Source organism: Carassius auratus, chromosome 6 (assembly GCF_003368295.1).
Source record: "Carassius auratus strain Wakin chromosome 6, ASM336829v1, whole genome shotgun sequence".
In the NCBI taxonomy this organism is placed as follows: Eukaryota; Metazoa; Chordata; class Actinopteri; order Cypriniformes; family Cyprinidae; genus Carassius; species Carassius auratus.
In genome coordinates, this window is record NC_039248.1 from 25249890 (window position 1) to 25263551 (window position 13662).

The following is a 13662-nucleotide window of genomic DNA, read 5'->3' on the forward strand; positions in this document are numbered from 1 at the left end:
ACGGTGCACATTTATTATGCATATATAAATACAAACAAATGTATACACTTAAGAAAAATGTTATGTTTATATATAAAATATATGTACATACATTAAATATAAATATATATACACGTAAATATTTTCAACAAACTATATGTGTGTATACAAACAAACATACATATATATATATATATATATATATACACACCATAAAGTATGCAAACAAAAGCTTTTATTTTGGATGCGATTAATCATTTGATAGCACTAATAATAATAACATAAAAAATATATTTGAAAAAATCCAATAAATTGATTTGTTTTATAACCCAACAAACCTTCGAAACCAAACTACCTTTCTAATTTTCTGTGGAAAAAGAAAATACTGATAATTAACATCAACACAATACTAAATATAAAACTGTGTTAGGTGGGTATATTATGAATAACATAAATGTATAATTAAATGTAAATAAGTAATTAATTTACTCTTTATGCTGTAGCACTAGCACTATTGCTCAAACAAAATCCGTTGAACACATCATAAATATGACTTCCTTAACTTCCCAGAAGAACTTGCAGGCAGCATTAGTACCAAGCGATTCATTTTTATTACAAAGAAAAATGCACACAAAACACTCCTCGTCTCCAAGAAAACTGTCATCCCTTTGCTCAATCACAATAAGAGCTATGTACAAGAGTCAACCAGAAAGAATGCTCAGTCCGGCCCAGCATTAATGAGGTATGTTGTTCTTTAGCTCAAAGCGGCTGTATACCTGTTTGGATTGGTTTAACTTGTTGTACTGGTTGACAAGGTCCAATTTGCTGTGACCCAAAGTCATGCGTTTCACGTCCCGCCGATGTATCCCTTTCTCCGGGCCCATCCTGTCCGTTGGCATTGGTCCTGGTGGAGGAGGACCTTGCTTACTCTCCGGTTCATTCTGAGAAAGATCTGGCCCGCCAAACGGAGAGGAATGAGTAGGCATCTTCGGGAACAAGTGGGAGTCCTTTTCTTTTGAGCTGAACAAATCAGTGAACTTACTAATGAACGGGCTGGGAAGTCGATGTTTGGAGGAAGTCTTGCTGTCGGTTGGAGACAGTTGAGTTGGTGATGGAGGTTTTGGAGAACTATAGAAACCTGAAGTCTGGATTTTGGATGTCTGTCCAGGAATGTTTGAGCATAGGTAATCTGTCCCTCCTATTTTGGACCATTCCATACCAGCGGATTGACCTAAGGAAGTTCCTTCGATGCCATGACTACTATTCAGAGAACTTCTTCTAATGTGAGATCCTGAGGGCTTCGTGACGCCCTTCCTCTCAGGAGGCTTTTGAGAGTTTTCAGGCTTCTTCTTGTCTGTCATTACTTTAATAGGTTTCATGCCTGGAGGAGCTGCTTTGATGCTGGAAACGCTGCCACTGGATTGGCTACTGGAGTGCTCCGAATATACTCGCTCCCTGCTCCCGTATTCTGCAAGAACATCCAAGCCAAAGTTTGGTACTGGCATGTGGTAAGAGTAACTGGGCAGCCCTTCTTCATCAGGATTGTAGAAACGGTCTATTATTTGGGAATCAGCATACATGCAGCGGAACTCGCGATCAAAGCAGTCCGTGACGTGGCCAGAGAAGTGCATGATCATGTTGCTGTGAACCATGCCTGAGAGCCATGTAAAACTAGAGGGAAGAAGAGAGAGAAAAATGACATTTTTTCATGGAAAACTACATCTTTTACAAGATGAGATTCTTATTTAAAAAAAAAAAAAAATATATATATATATAATAATAATAATAATAATTATTATATATATATATATATATATATATATATATATATATATATATATATATATATATATATATATATATATATATATATATAATAAAAAATTTAAAAAGAAATGAGAAAAACACGTTTTTGTATCATCGATCATGAAATCAGTCTTGCCTAAATCATTGCATTGTTACACAGAAATTGATTCGTTTTAATTCATTTTGAAGTGTTTTTCTTAGAAAGATTCCATAATTTACAGACAATTTGACAGACTATAAAATGCCACATCAATACAAATGGATTCATTCATGAAACAGGAGCAGAATAACTTTCTGAAAACCATTCTTGCATTAATCGTTGCATAGAAATACGTTTGGGTTTCATAACTGAGGTTCAAAGATTCTGTCCATCCAGTTTTATGGATGGTTCACAAGTGTTTAACTATGTTCAAGCTAACCATCTGTTTATTACTCAAAGGTTTTGCATAATATTGAAGTAAAAGAGCATGTGATGAGCTTTACATTAGATCATCACTGTCTTTTCCGGTTTATAGATTAACACTAGGAAGTCTACAGTGAGCACAAGAGCACAAAAGACATGAAACTGTATCCCAGCATGCATCAATCTCAGGTAATCTTTCCTTCCTGGTGAAAAAGATCTGAAAAGTCTTAAATTGTTAGTAATAAATTTGCAATCAATTTCCCTTTGAACTGTGTGGACTTCTAGTCAAACAAAACTTCCTGTTGTCTATTATGAGGACAAAGCCTTTAACACATGAGTGTGGCCTCACCCACTATCCACACTACTGTGAGCTAACACGCATGAGTGTATCCACGGGCTGCTATCAGTCGCTCTAACCCTGAAATAACAAGACAACTCCTTCACAAACTCATTCCTCCCATCAATCCACTGAGGAGCAGATTAGCCTGCAAGACTGAGATCGTTTTCTGGGTCTAAACAAGCTAAATTGTTAACAATAAACACAGTGCCTGTATAAATCATCAGTTTAACTAAAACAAATCCTTCAAGTTAGCCACTGAGGCTTGAAAGCTGACAGCGCTGAAGCTAATGCTCAGGAAACACTGTCTCGGAGAAATGCAGAATCATCATGTTTTCATTGCTAAGCTGCTCAAGTCTACAGATGTCTGCTGGAGCGCATGAGGCACATGTCCCGTCATCTTCCATGCGCTAAAATGATTTGAATAATACAGAGTGATATGAGTGGCATGAGATAAGCCTGGACTGATGGGTATTTCAATTTAAAGCAACTGAATTCCTCCTGTCAAAAATGTGTGTTGCTTCTAGCGTAATTGGCTTTGAAAAACTTGCTGTGACATGCTACACAAACATACTGATAAGAAAGTAAAGCATGTCTGTGTGTGTTTTAATATTAACTAAACCTATTAAAAACAGCTATATTGAAACAAAGATCAAATGAAATATAAATATTAGATAATTGGAAACATTAGCAGCTAAAATATGTTTAAGGTTGAAGCACTCGATGTAAAAAAAATAATCTGTAAAAACAGGCCACAATGTACTATGTTAATGAATTTTTTTTTATTTGTTTGTTTCCAATATTTTTTATTTGTTTATTCGTTTATAGTGTAGAAATATTTAAATTGGAAAATGTGAATTAATAAACCATTAAATTGGAACTAAAACATAAATGAAATTAAATATTAATACAAACTAATAGTATATAAATAAATTAAATAAATAAAACACTGATCTGGCACTTTTATGTACTAGCCAATTTATAAAACTATTTATTGTTTATTCAAATTCCTTTTATCAAATCAATGCTACAGCCCTTTAGAAATTTAACGTGCTAACCAGTCAATATAATTTTAACACTGTGGTTAAACAGTCATCATTTAAGCAAAATTATTCTTAAAGCACCATCATTTAAAGGATCGCATTAAATTACAAGATCTACAGTAGTAAACATAACTCCAGTAATTATGCTATTTTGGTAGAAAGTTATGATTACATAAGAGGATTTTTTAACTACATTATACAATGCATGAACATGATTAACATACCTGTATGATCCAGCTATGACTTCCTCACAGTCAATGATCATGAATTTTTCTTGAACCTGACCTGTGAATTTTTTCCCACTTTTGGTGCAATATGTGTCTCCACACACACTTCTTATCCGCATATTCTGAAACAAAGCAGCATTAAATAAATGTTATTTAATTGTTATGATGAAAACACAAAGAGTACATTTTTAATACAATTAGGATGTTAATATTAGCAACAAAATAAAAGCTGATTTGTTTTGACATAAATGCTTTTGAAATGTGTGCTCATTCATCTTGACATTTGCTTTTGATGTAAATGACCAAACAGACTTATTTAAGGAAACTTACAGAAGAATTATGTTTTGCTGTTGACTGACAGGTGTATTCATATACAAATCCGAGAACACCCATCTTATTGAACACTTTCTTAAGACTTATTATGTGCAAGGATAAGAACTCGTGAGCTGGACCACACCATTTTATGTAAGCACCAGCGTCTGACTTACACTCAAGTGTGAATTCTGGACGTCCAGTTCTGAGCACATGTTCAAAAAATAGCTGAGATTCTTCTCGTCAAGTAAAATATACACTGGAACCCGGCGCTTGTTGGAGGCCTCCATCAGATCACAGAACAAGTCGACGTCTGTAAAAATATCCATGACTACAGCGATAACCTGTGGTGTAAAATACAGGCATTCAAATAAACCACAAACTGTAAACATTCATCCCTAATTACTTTATTGATTTCAGGTGATCATTTCAAGCTTATCATCAAGCAATTTAGTTGTTTGCAATGTGTCATGTATTTTTTATATGCAATTTTACATTTTCCAATAGTAATTTAACCTAAATTTAGTAACAGCAAAACATTTGGACATTTAAGAAACCCTTATAAAATATCTGAATTTATTAAACAAATTTTGTTTTTCTCAGAATAAATGGCACTTTTATATGACATTTTTGCAATGGATTTCCATCACCGACTTAAGATTTTAAGTGAATTTATGACGTGCATTTGAACAGCACCTTTTTTTTTGTTAAGTTTCGTTTGGTAAGTCTTTGTGCTCACTGTTTTTCAAAATCATGTAGGCCTACACAGGTTTATGTGTGGAAAAATTACTTTTTAAACGTCTGATTACTTCTTAAGCACAAATTGTGATGCATAAAGCTTATAGTAGAACAAAAGCACTTAAAAAGTATGCAGTCTGTCCAAATGAACCTGTCTGAAAGATGTTACAAATGGATCTTGTTTACCTGTGACGTCACACGTCACATACAAAGCAGCCGCAGAAAAGCAAGTTTCATGGAAAACATATTTGTAAACGACACGGAAACGGCATTAGCAAAATGTTTTGCACATTGTTGTTCTTACCTTCTTGGCTTTACTAATAAGAGATCGAATTAGATCCTTGACATTTTTCGACTTGTCTCTCTGGAAGTGTATCTGCGCTTCTGTGGGTCCAAATCGGTTGGAAGACTCTGGCCAGCCCAGCTCCAACATTGGTGGCTCCTCGTCGGACATCATGGGGAAATAAGTCCCTGATGTGAGCTCGGACACCGTGTCCCCTTCCTCCATGTCCACTCCATTAGTACTGCTATCATCAACGCCACTTTTGGCCACATTATCGGCGATGTAGCGTATTTCCAGCGAGGAAAGAAAGTTCACTTCTCTTTCGTCATGCAAGACCTTTTTGTACTCCTTCTCTCCGTGCTCCAGGAGCGCGTCGGTGGCGAGCCGAGCGGTTTCGTTGTGGCTGAACTCGAGCGTTGATCCTTGTCTCCAGGGGTTCTTCACCTCCTCCACTCTGGTCGCGAGCTTTCCGAGCGCTTTACGCGCAGTGTTCGGCGTCGGACGCAAAACCTCTGAACTGATCATTTCCACGACTCACGTTTTGTCCAAGTAATCTAAGTTTTACAAAAGCTCAAGCAAGCATTCGGTTATTAAAGCAGGTGTATTCCAAAGCTGACCTTGTTTTGTGTCATGGTATTTGGAGTGCTCTATCCCAAGAGGCCTCTCCAAGTATTGTTGTGAGCTGCTAGGAAAATCAACGCTGCGCTCCACCTGCGCGCTCACCTGCCCTGTTCATCTAGCTGCTCCACCTCCTCTGACGTCATGTGGAAAGGAACCTGTGGCAGGCCATGTTAACATATACCTGATGGAAAAACGCAAACCAGAAATAGAATTCATTATTAATGAGTATATGAAATATATAATATATGAACACTACAGTTATTAACATTATTATCATTAAAAGTACGAATTATTATACATATCATTATAAATAAAAATAAAACAAGAATTGAATAATATTATTAATAATATTTATGAAATAAATATATATATATATATATATAAACACTAATATGATTACTAATTATCATACAGGTTAGTATTAATAAATAAAACATATATATAAAATATAAATCAATATATAAAACATATACATAATATTTTATTTATATAAATATATAATATAATAAATAAATAAAACAAATAAACAGCACCAAACAAGAAATTATTATAAATAATTCATTATTATTATTATTATTATTAGCAACAACAGCAATAATTATCATTATAAATTATAAATTTAATGTACTTGTATAATAGGTAAAACAAAAACATTACAATTAATACATATTATGCATAAAATTGACTGATAAAAATAAAAGCTAAAACAAATGGAAAAACACCAGAATATAATTAAATAAATGTCATTATTGTTGTTTATTTAATTGTCAAATACACAACAATAACATTATGATTAATAAGATAAACAATCATCATTATTATGAATATAATTACTAACTATAACTAAAAATAAAATAAAACATGAAAACAGCACAAAATGGAATAGAATTAAATAAATATTAGTGATGCTTATTTTTAAATAGTGAACAAATACACATGAATAATAATATTGAAAATATTATTCTTATATAAAATAATGATCAATCAAAAATAAAATACACACATTTGAAGATAAATGTAGAAATATCCGAAGTCTGTCTTAGACCAGATAAATTGGATACTTTTTAATAAATGTTAACATGGCTTGCCATTCATAACCAAGCATAGGAAGCTGTGCTTCTAACAATTGTGGCAACAGACAAATAATCTAGTGTACTCAACTTGGCGCCCATCTGTGGAGTTGATAAAGATTTTTAGACACAAAGACAGATTCAAATTACGGTAGACTTTATTACTGCAGATCGTTTATCAATAACTTGGCCAAAGTCTAGAAAAAGTACCTTGTAAAATTTTAGATAAGGTAATAATATTTTTGATTGCTTGATGACTGACTGACGTTTGAGTCAATTGGTTATAGTTCTTTAATCTGGACAGCAGTAACTGGAGTTTAGGACAAAACGACATAATGTGATCTCTTGATATGGCGGTTCTGCTTTTGTGAAGCATTTCTGCCTAATTTGAATGGTAAATATAGAGGATGTCACTTGTTCAGTTCATTTACATGACTGATGTGTGGAGTTGATCACGAAGCGGAAAACGACACAGTAAGCAGACATACTCGAATGGCTGGATCCTAACTAGCTGTACAACAGTTTTAGAGTAAACACTTCACAAACATCATACAGAAACAGAACTGTGTTGTTTAATACTTCTCAGCTCTCTTCTAAATGACACCATTGTTGTTTTGCCGTCTCTATTGTCCAGCAGTGAGATATTTTTGGGTCTTCCTGTCTTTCTAAGGTAGCAGCCTCCCTGAGGCTCGGCCGGCTGTGTGAATCATAACTTTTCCATGACATACAGTAAAAGGGAAACATATGCAAGCCAACAGTCAAACAGCATTTTCTTTGTTCAAAGTACTGAAGAGACATTTTAAACTCTCAGCTGGAGCTGTTATAGTTGCAGAAAACACAGAAAACTTTTCCACAGCTTTATAGCCTATAAAACACATCTCAGATTTTTTTTGAGAATTTAATTGAGGTTTAACACAATATAACACAAAAAACATCTCCTGATTAATTTTCAGTTCAACTATTATATGAAGAAATCATTTTTGACTGCTACTGTCATCATCCAGACGTCTCATACAGCACATCGTGGACACTGCATGGCACAATCTTATGCTTGTCGTGAGTCACAGGGAGATCGGAATAATGGTTTTACTGTATTGGTGACAGTGCACTGGACTGTCTGTCCATGCTTTGATGATGAAGGGCAAAATTTGAATTTTTGTTCATGAATAAAACAAGAGAAGTGTTCAGGCAGAGAAATATTGCCCTTTTGTGAGTTAAACAATTGGATACAAAAACATGGGACCACTTTAGCAATGCTTTTCTAAAGCAATACAAAATGTTTCATTGAATTATATTTGAGTGAAAAGTAAAAGAAGAGAATTTGTTGTTTTGAGAAGTTTTATTTTAGCAGGGAAGCATTAAACTGACCCAAAGTGACAGATATATAAAATATTACAATATATATATATATATATATATATATATATATATATATATATATATATATATATATATATATATATTTTACTTTATAGTCATCAAAGAATTCTGAACATAATGTACAACAGTGTCCTTAAAAATATTAAGCAGCACAACCATATTCAGCGTTGATAATAATCAGAAATGTATCTTGAGCATCAAATCAGCATATTAGAATGATTTCTGAAAATCACATGATACTGAAGACTGGAGAAATGATGCTGAAAATTCAGCTTTGCATCACTGGAATTAAGAATATTTTATAATGTATTTAAGTAGCTAACTGTTATTTAAAATTGTATCAATATTTTACTGTGTTTCAGTTTTTACTGTATTTTTTATCAAATAAATGAAGCATTAGTTAGCGGAAGAGTCTTCTTTAAGAAACATAAAAAATCTTGCCAATCTATATGTATGGGTCAGTATCACTGTAGGGTGCCTTTTGTTGTCCTGTACATAAATAACTCATTTGCCATTATAACTTAACAGAAAAATGACTATGAAAGTGTGTGTTTTTATATTTATAACAAAAGCATTACTTGGCTCTTTAGATACATTTTCTAGATCTGTTTTGTTTGTTTTGTGTAAGAGGATGCATGTTATTATGCTATGTCCCATGCACTGCTTATTAAATTTGAATAATATAAATAAATAAAAATATCCTATTAATATTTTGTTAAATAAGAGATTACTCAGTTAAAAACTGATCTTTTTATTAAATAAGAAAAGAAGAGTGGGAATCCACCCCTTAATGAAAAGGCCATCCCGTTCAGTGACATCAGGACAACACGTGGGCGGGCATTTCAACGGCTGAGGTGAATAAGTTGGTGACTTTACAGTTGACAAATTTTGTTCGTCTGAATTAAATATACCAGAAGTGATTTGAATACAGTATTTTCAAAATATGCAAGTTAAAACATACCAAATTCTCTTCAACAACGACTAAATATTTAGCTAGTAATTGTTTGTTGTAAGCTAATACGCTAATTGAAGCTTGAACTTATGGTTTATGCTTCAAATAATTGCCCATAATTATCTAAAAAAATGTGTGGGAGCTCAGCTAATATGTTTCTATAGTACTTAAGTGTCTCTTATTTATGATATGAAAAAAATTGAGTATTGTGAGGATTTAAAGGGACTCTATGGTGAGATTGAACAATATATCTTTTGTTTTTTTATCACATAATTGTAAATGCTCTTCTTGGTTTGGCCTGCAGGTCCAGGAACCAGATCCTGTTCAGTTTGTGGTCTTTCAGTGGAACGGATATGTAAAACTCAACATGCCAACACGTTAAGTTGCTGAGAAAGTCAACAGCATACCAACATATGACAGCAAATTGGTTATATAATGATATCATTATTGACAGGACTACTTCCTGGTATCAATTTATTTATAGCTGTATCGGTTAACAAACATAATTTTCAACACTTTCGTCACGAGAAATGAACACATTAAATGTTAATATGAGCAGTAATAACCGCATCATCTCTTGAGACCTGACAAAGCCGGTTTGTCCAGATACTCATGTCTATTTCACATGATAAAGGCTCCAACCGTGTCAACTGGGAAACTGATCCATCTCCAGAGAGTCTTCATTACATTCCACTGAAGTCTGCAGTCAACTATATCAGCTTAAACGAAGAACATGATCATCAAGCATTACTATTACTGCTCATATTTAGGGTAAGGTTCGTTTTAAACCCTAGCAACCACACAGAACATTGTTAGCTACTGTACATTGAGGTGGAATGTTTCACAGGCCAACATCTATTTTTTCTTCACACAATACGCTCATAATTTTGACATTTAAAGCAAAAGAATGCAGCTCTGTGTATTTTTTCGAGGTTGGAGCCCCATACAGTTATGTGAGAAGAATTCACCATCTTAAATACATAACTGTTGTAATTACAGTGGACAGCTGTACAGACTGGTGCGCACGAAATCACATACTGTCTGAATAGTCACTATTTTTGAATATCAACTTACGTCGCGACAGTTAAAAAGGTATGCTGTATATAGTTATGATGAATATGGATTACATGAATAAAATTACGATGTACTACATCCGCCATGTTGTGACTATCACATGACCAACCAATGTCAGTGTTTCGCTCGCATTCCAGCATACTGTTGTCTTTTTCACATACTATATAGCAAGGAACATATATAAACTTTTTTTGTTTTGGAAGAAGCATTCGATTTTGGATGCAGCAGTGCTTTTGCGGCATAAAGAAACCCATATTTAAATGTAAAAAAAAAAAAAAAAAAAAAAAAAAAAAAAAAGGTTACATGCTACAGTCATTTTAATTATTCTAGTGAAAACCAATATAAAATGTAATTAATTAATCTGATATTAATATATATATACTGTTTATATTGGTTATATAACACAGTTACACAATATTACACAATATTAATAGCTATTGGTTTTATAACACAATTACATTCAGTCTGCTGGTGATATTCTTTTTGTTAAAAGCCTGCTGAATTTGATTTAATCCATTATGAAAGGTAAAGTTAGTGATTACACTTGTCATGTTGATGTTGAAATCTCAACGGTGAGGCTCTAATGTCATAAGACAGTAAACTGCCTTCAGCGAGAGCGAGTACAAGTCTCTCTTATTTCAACTGGATCACGACCTCATAATACAGTTCTGAGAAGAGACAAACCTGGCCATTACGCTTCTTCTGACAACTAAGTTAATTGTAATATACTGTTTAAACGTCTGGGGTTGATAAGATTTTTGTGGTTGTTGTTTTTTTTTTTTTTTTAGAAATAAGTCTCTTATGCTCACCAAGGCTCCAATTATTTAATCAAATATATATCAAAAACAGTAATAATTAGAAATATTTTTACCATTTAAAATAGATGTTTTCTATTTTAATATATTTTAAATTGAATTTATTTATGTGACGTCACTGCTGAATTTTCAGCATCAGTGTCACATGATCCTTCACAAATCATCCTAATGTGCTGATTTGAAACATTTCTTGTTATTATGAATGTTGAAAACAGTTTTGCTGCTAAATATTTGTGTTAATGTTTTTATTATACATATCCTTCAGGATTATTTATAGGCTATTCATTTGAAATCTAATGGTCAATTTAAAGCATTCTTGCTAAATGAAAATTCTAAATTGCCAATGTTTACCCAATATCTTAAGGTAAACTAAACTTGAAATTCCTCATGACGATTTATAATTCAGCTGCTATTGTAACTCATGATAGCTATTAGCAAGCTGCCCATGTCTATCACTTCCCATAAGCACCACTGTGACTGAGGCAAGCAGTTTTTGACCCGTGAGACCTTTGTTTCAGAGAAGGAACCATTCATTACTTCAAGAGCTGCAAGTGATCCACCATAAAGCAGATTCAAAGGTCCTTCATGAGTTCAGCTGGGAAAGGTCATCACTGAAGCATGTCGTCCTGCGACTGTTGACTGTGAGCGCTTTATCTCAGCAGATAACCTTCAAAGACACCCCAGCCAAAAACAGAAATCTTGCTCAACCACAGAAATAACCTCCATTGTCAGGTGAACAAGTGAAAACAAAAATACAGGCAGACTGTTGAAAGAGGGACACAACTGTAAGATACTGTGGTATATTTTTGTCTTCCACACTTGGAAAATCATAACACATGCAGTGGCCACAAAAGCATATGAAAATGACTTAAAAGACATTTTTAAAAGTGTAAATATACCTGCATTTCAAAATCAAGTGGCATTTGATTTAACAACATTCGACCAAAGAATTGGGTTGAAAAAAAAATGGGTTTATAAAATAATAGCAATTACATTCAAAATATTTTTACTTAATATTTTGCTACAAGAATATCTATAATATTTTCATTTTTAAACAACACCTATTGTAAAAAGTTTTGCTCTAATGCCAGATTTTGCTCTAACTTGACTTTAACATTTTAACAAGTCAAATTGCTTTGCGTCTTTCAATAGTTTTGTAAGACGGTGTTCACTTTGAAGATGGATAAGAGAGGCAGGCGTTAATCATAAAACAGGATTTGAATCTACACAACATTTTGTTTGAATTCAAATCAGCAGCAACCAATCAGGTTGCCTCTATAAAGTAGGCCACATAATATCCAGAGACTGATTTTAGATGGGTGTAACCACTCGTTTTTGGTTGAGAAGCTTCGGAGTTCAGAGCTCCTCTTCCCACAGTGAGATGGCATTTGGTGAATCCCTTCAGCAGATCATTCATGTAAAAACAGGAACATTTGCATGCAGCGTCTTGCTGATCTACCTTTGTGCAGTTTCTCACCCTAAGCCTTTCTGACCTGGAGTCTCAGCTCTGTGAAATATACAGGAGGAACGCTGGAACATGTGGATGAACAGGAAATGTTAATGATCCCATTGTTCATGTTGACACAACAGTGAAGAATAGTGTGACTTTCTGTTCTGGCTCATCAACAAATGACCAGCATTTAACAGAGCAAGAAAAGTGCTGCTTTACTCTATTGGTTAAAATTAAGCCAAACAATAGATTTTTAATTTTCTTTTATTTTGTCTCTTATGATCACTAGTGCTGTTTTATTTGAAAAAAAAATGCAAAACAAAAAAAAGGGTACAATTTTAAATACCTGTTTTCTATTTGATTATTTAATTTATTCCTGTAACGCAAAGCTGAATTCTGAAGTCTTCTGCGCCAAATGATTCTTCAGAAATCATTCTATGTTGATTTGGTGCTTTAGAAATATTTAATATTATATCAATATTGGAATCAGTTGAGCTGCTTCATATTTTGTGAAAACTGTGAAGCCTGTTTTCAGGAATTTTGATGAATAGAAAATTCAAAGAATTTAAAATTTTAATTAGGAGTCTTAAAATGTGTCTTTACTGTCACTTTTGATCGGTTTAATTTGTCCTTGATTAAAGTATTATTAATAATAATAATAATCTTATCTTGAACAGTAGTATTATATGAAATGATGAACTAAGATGTAATAAAAACATTAAAAACTTTTTTTTTTTAAATGTAAAATTTAAAAATGTTCTAAATAAAATCTTGGTGTGATGATATTAAAGATAGAGCAGTCTTATTGAAATTATACAAATGTTAACAATGATACCAAGAAAACCCCATATCTTGTTTTGTGCTGTGAAGAAATATAAATTACCATGGGAGTGTCTGAAATAATTTTTAACCCCTACCTGACACGTAACAAAAGGATTTGTGAAATTAATTAGGACAGACACTGAAACTCAGAGAAGTTACGAAATAATTCAGTACACATCAACTGGATTTGAGGTGATTAAAAAGGCTTGCCAGGGAATGACTGCACCGAGAACCATCCTGTTAAACTGCCTGTGTTCTATCTCACCTGTTTTCACAGCAGCTTTGTGTTCATTCAGGACAGTTGTGAGAAAACAAAGACGATACGAGGAAGTCAGCAAGGCTATGTATAA

General features: G+C 33.4%; 1 protein-coding gene across 1 annotated transcript; it reads right to left on the reverse strand.

Annotated features, from left to right (window-relative positions):
* Window positions 1-567: 567 nt before the first annotated feature.
* Window positions 568-5868, reverse strand: LOC113103530 (protein FAM83C). Its single transcript, XM_026265987.1, has 4 exons — window positions 5150-5868; window positions 4284-4451; window positions 3793-3917; window positions 568-1650 (listed from the first exon to the last, which is right to left on the reverse strand). Exons 1-4 carry the CDS (start codon window positions 5651-5653, stop codon window positions 714-716), a joined length of 1734 nt encoding a protein of 577 aa, XP_026121772.1. The 5' UTR covers window positions 5654-5868; the 3' UTR covers window positions 568-713.
* Between the last annotated feature and the right edge of the window lie 7794 nt (window positions 5869-13662).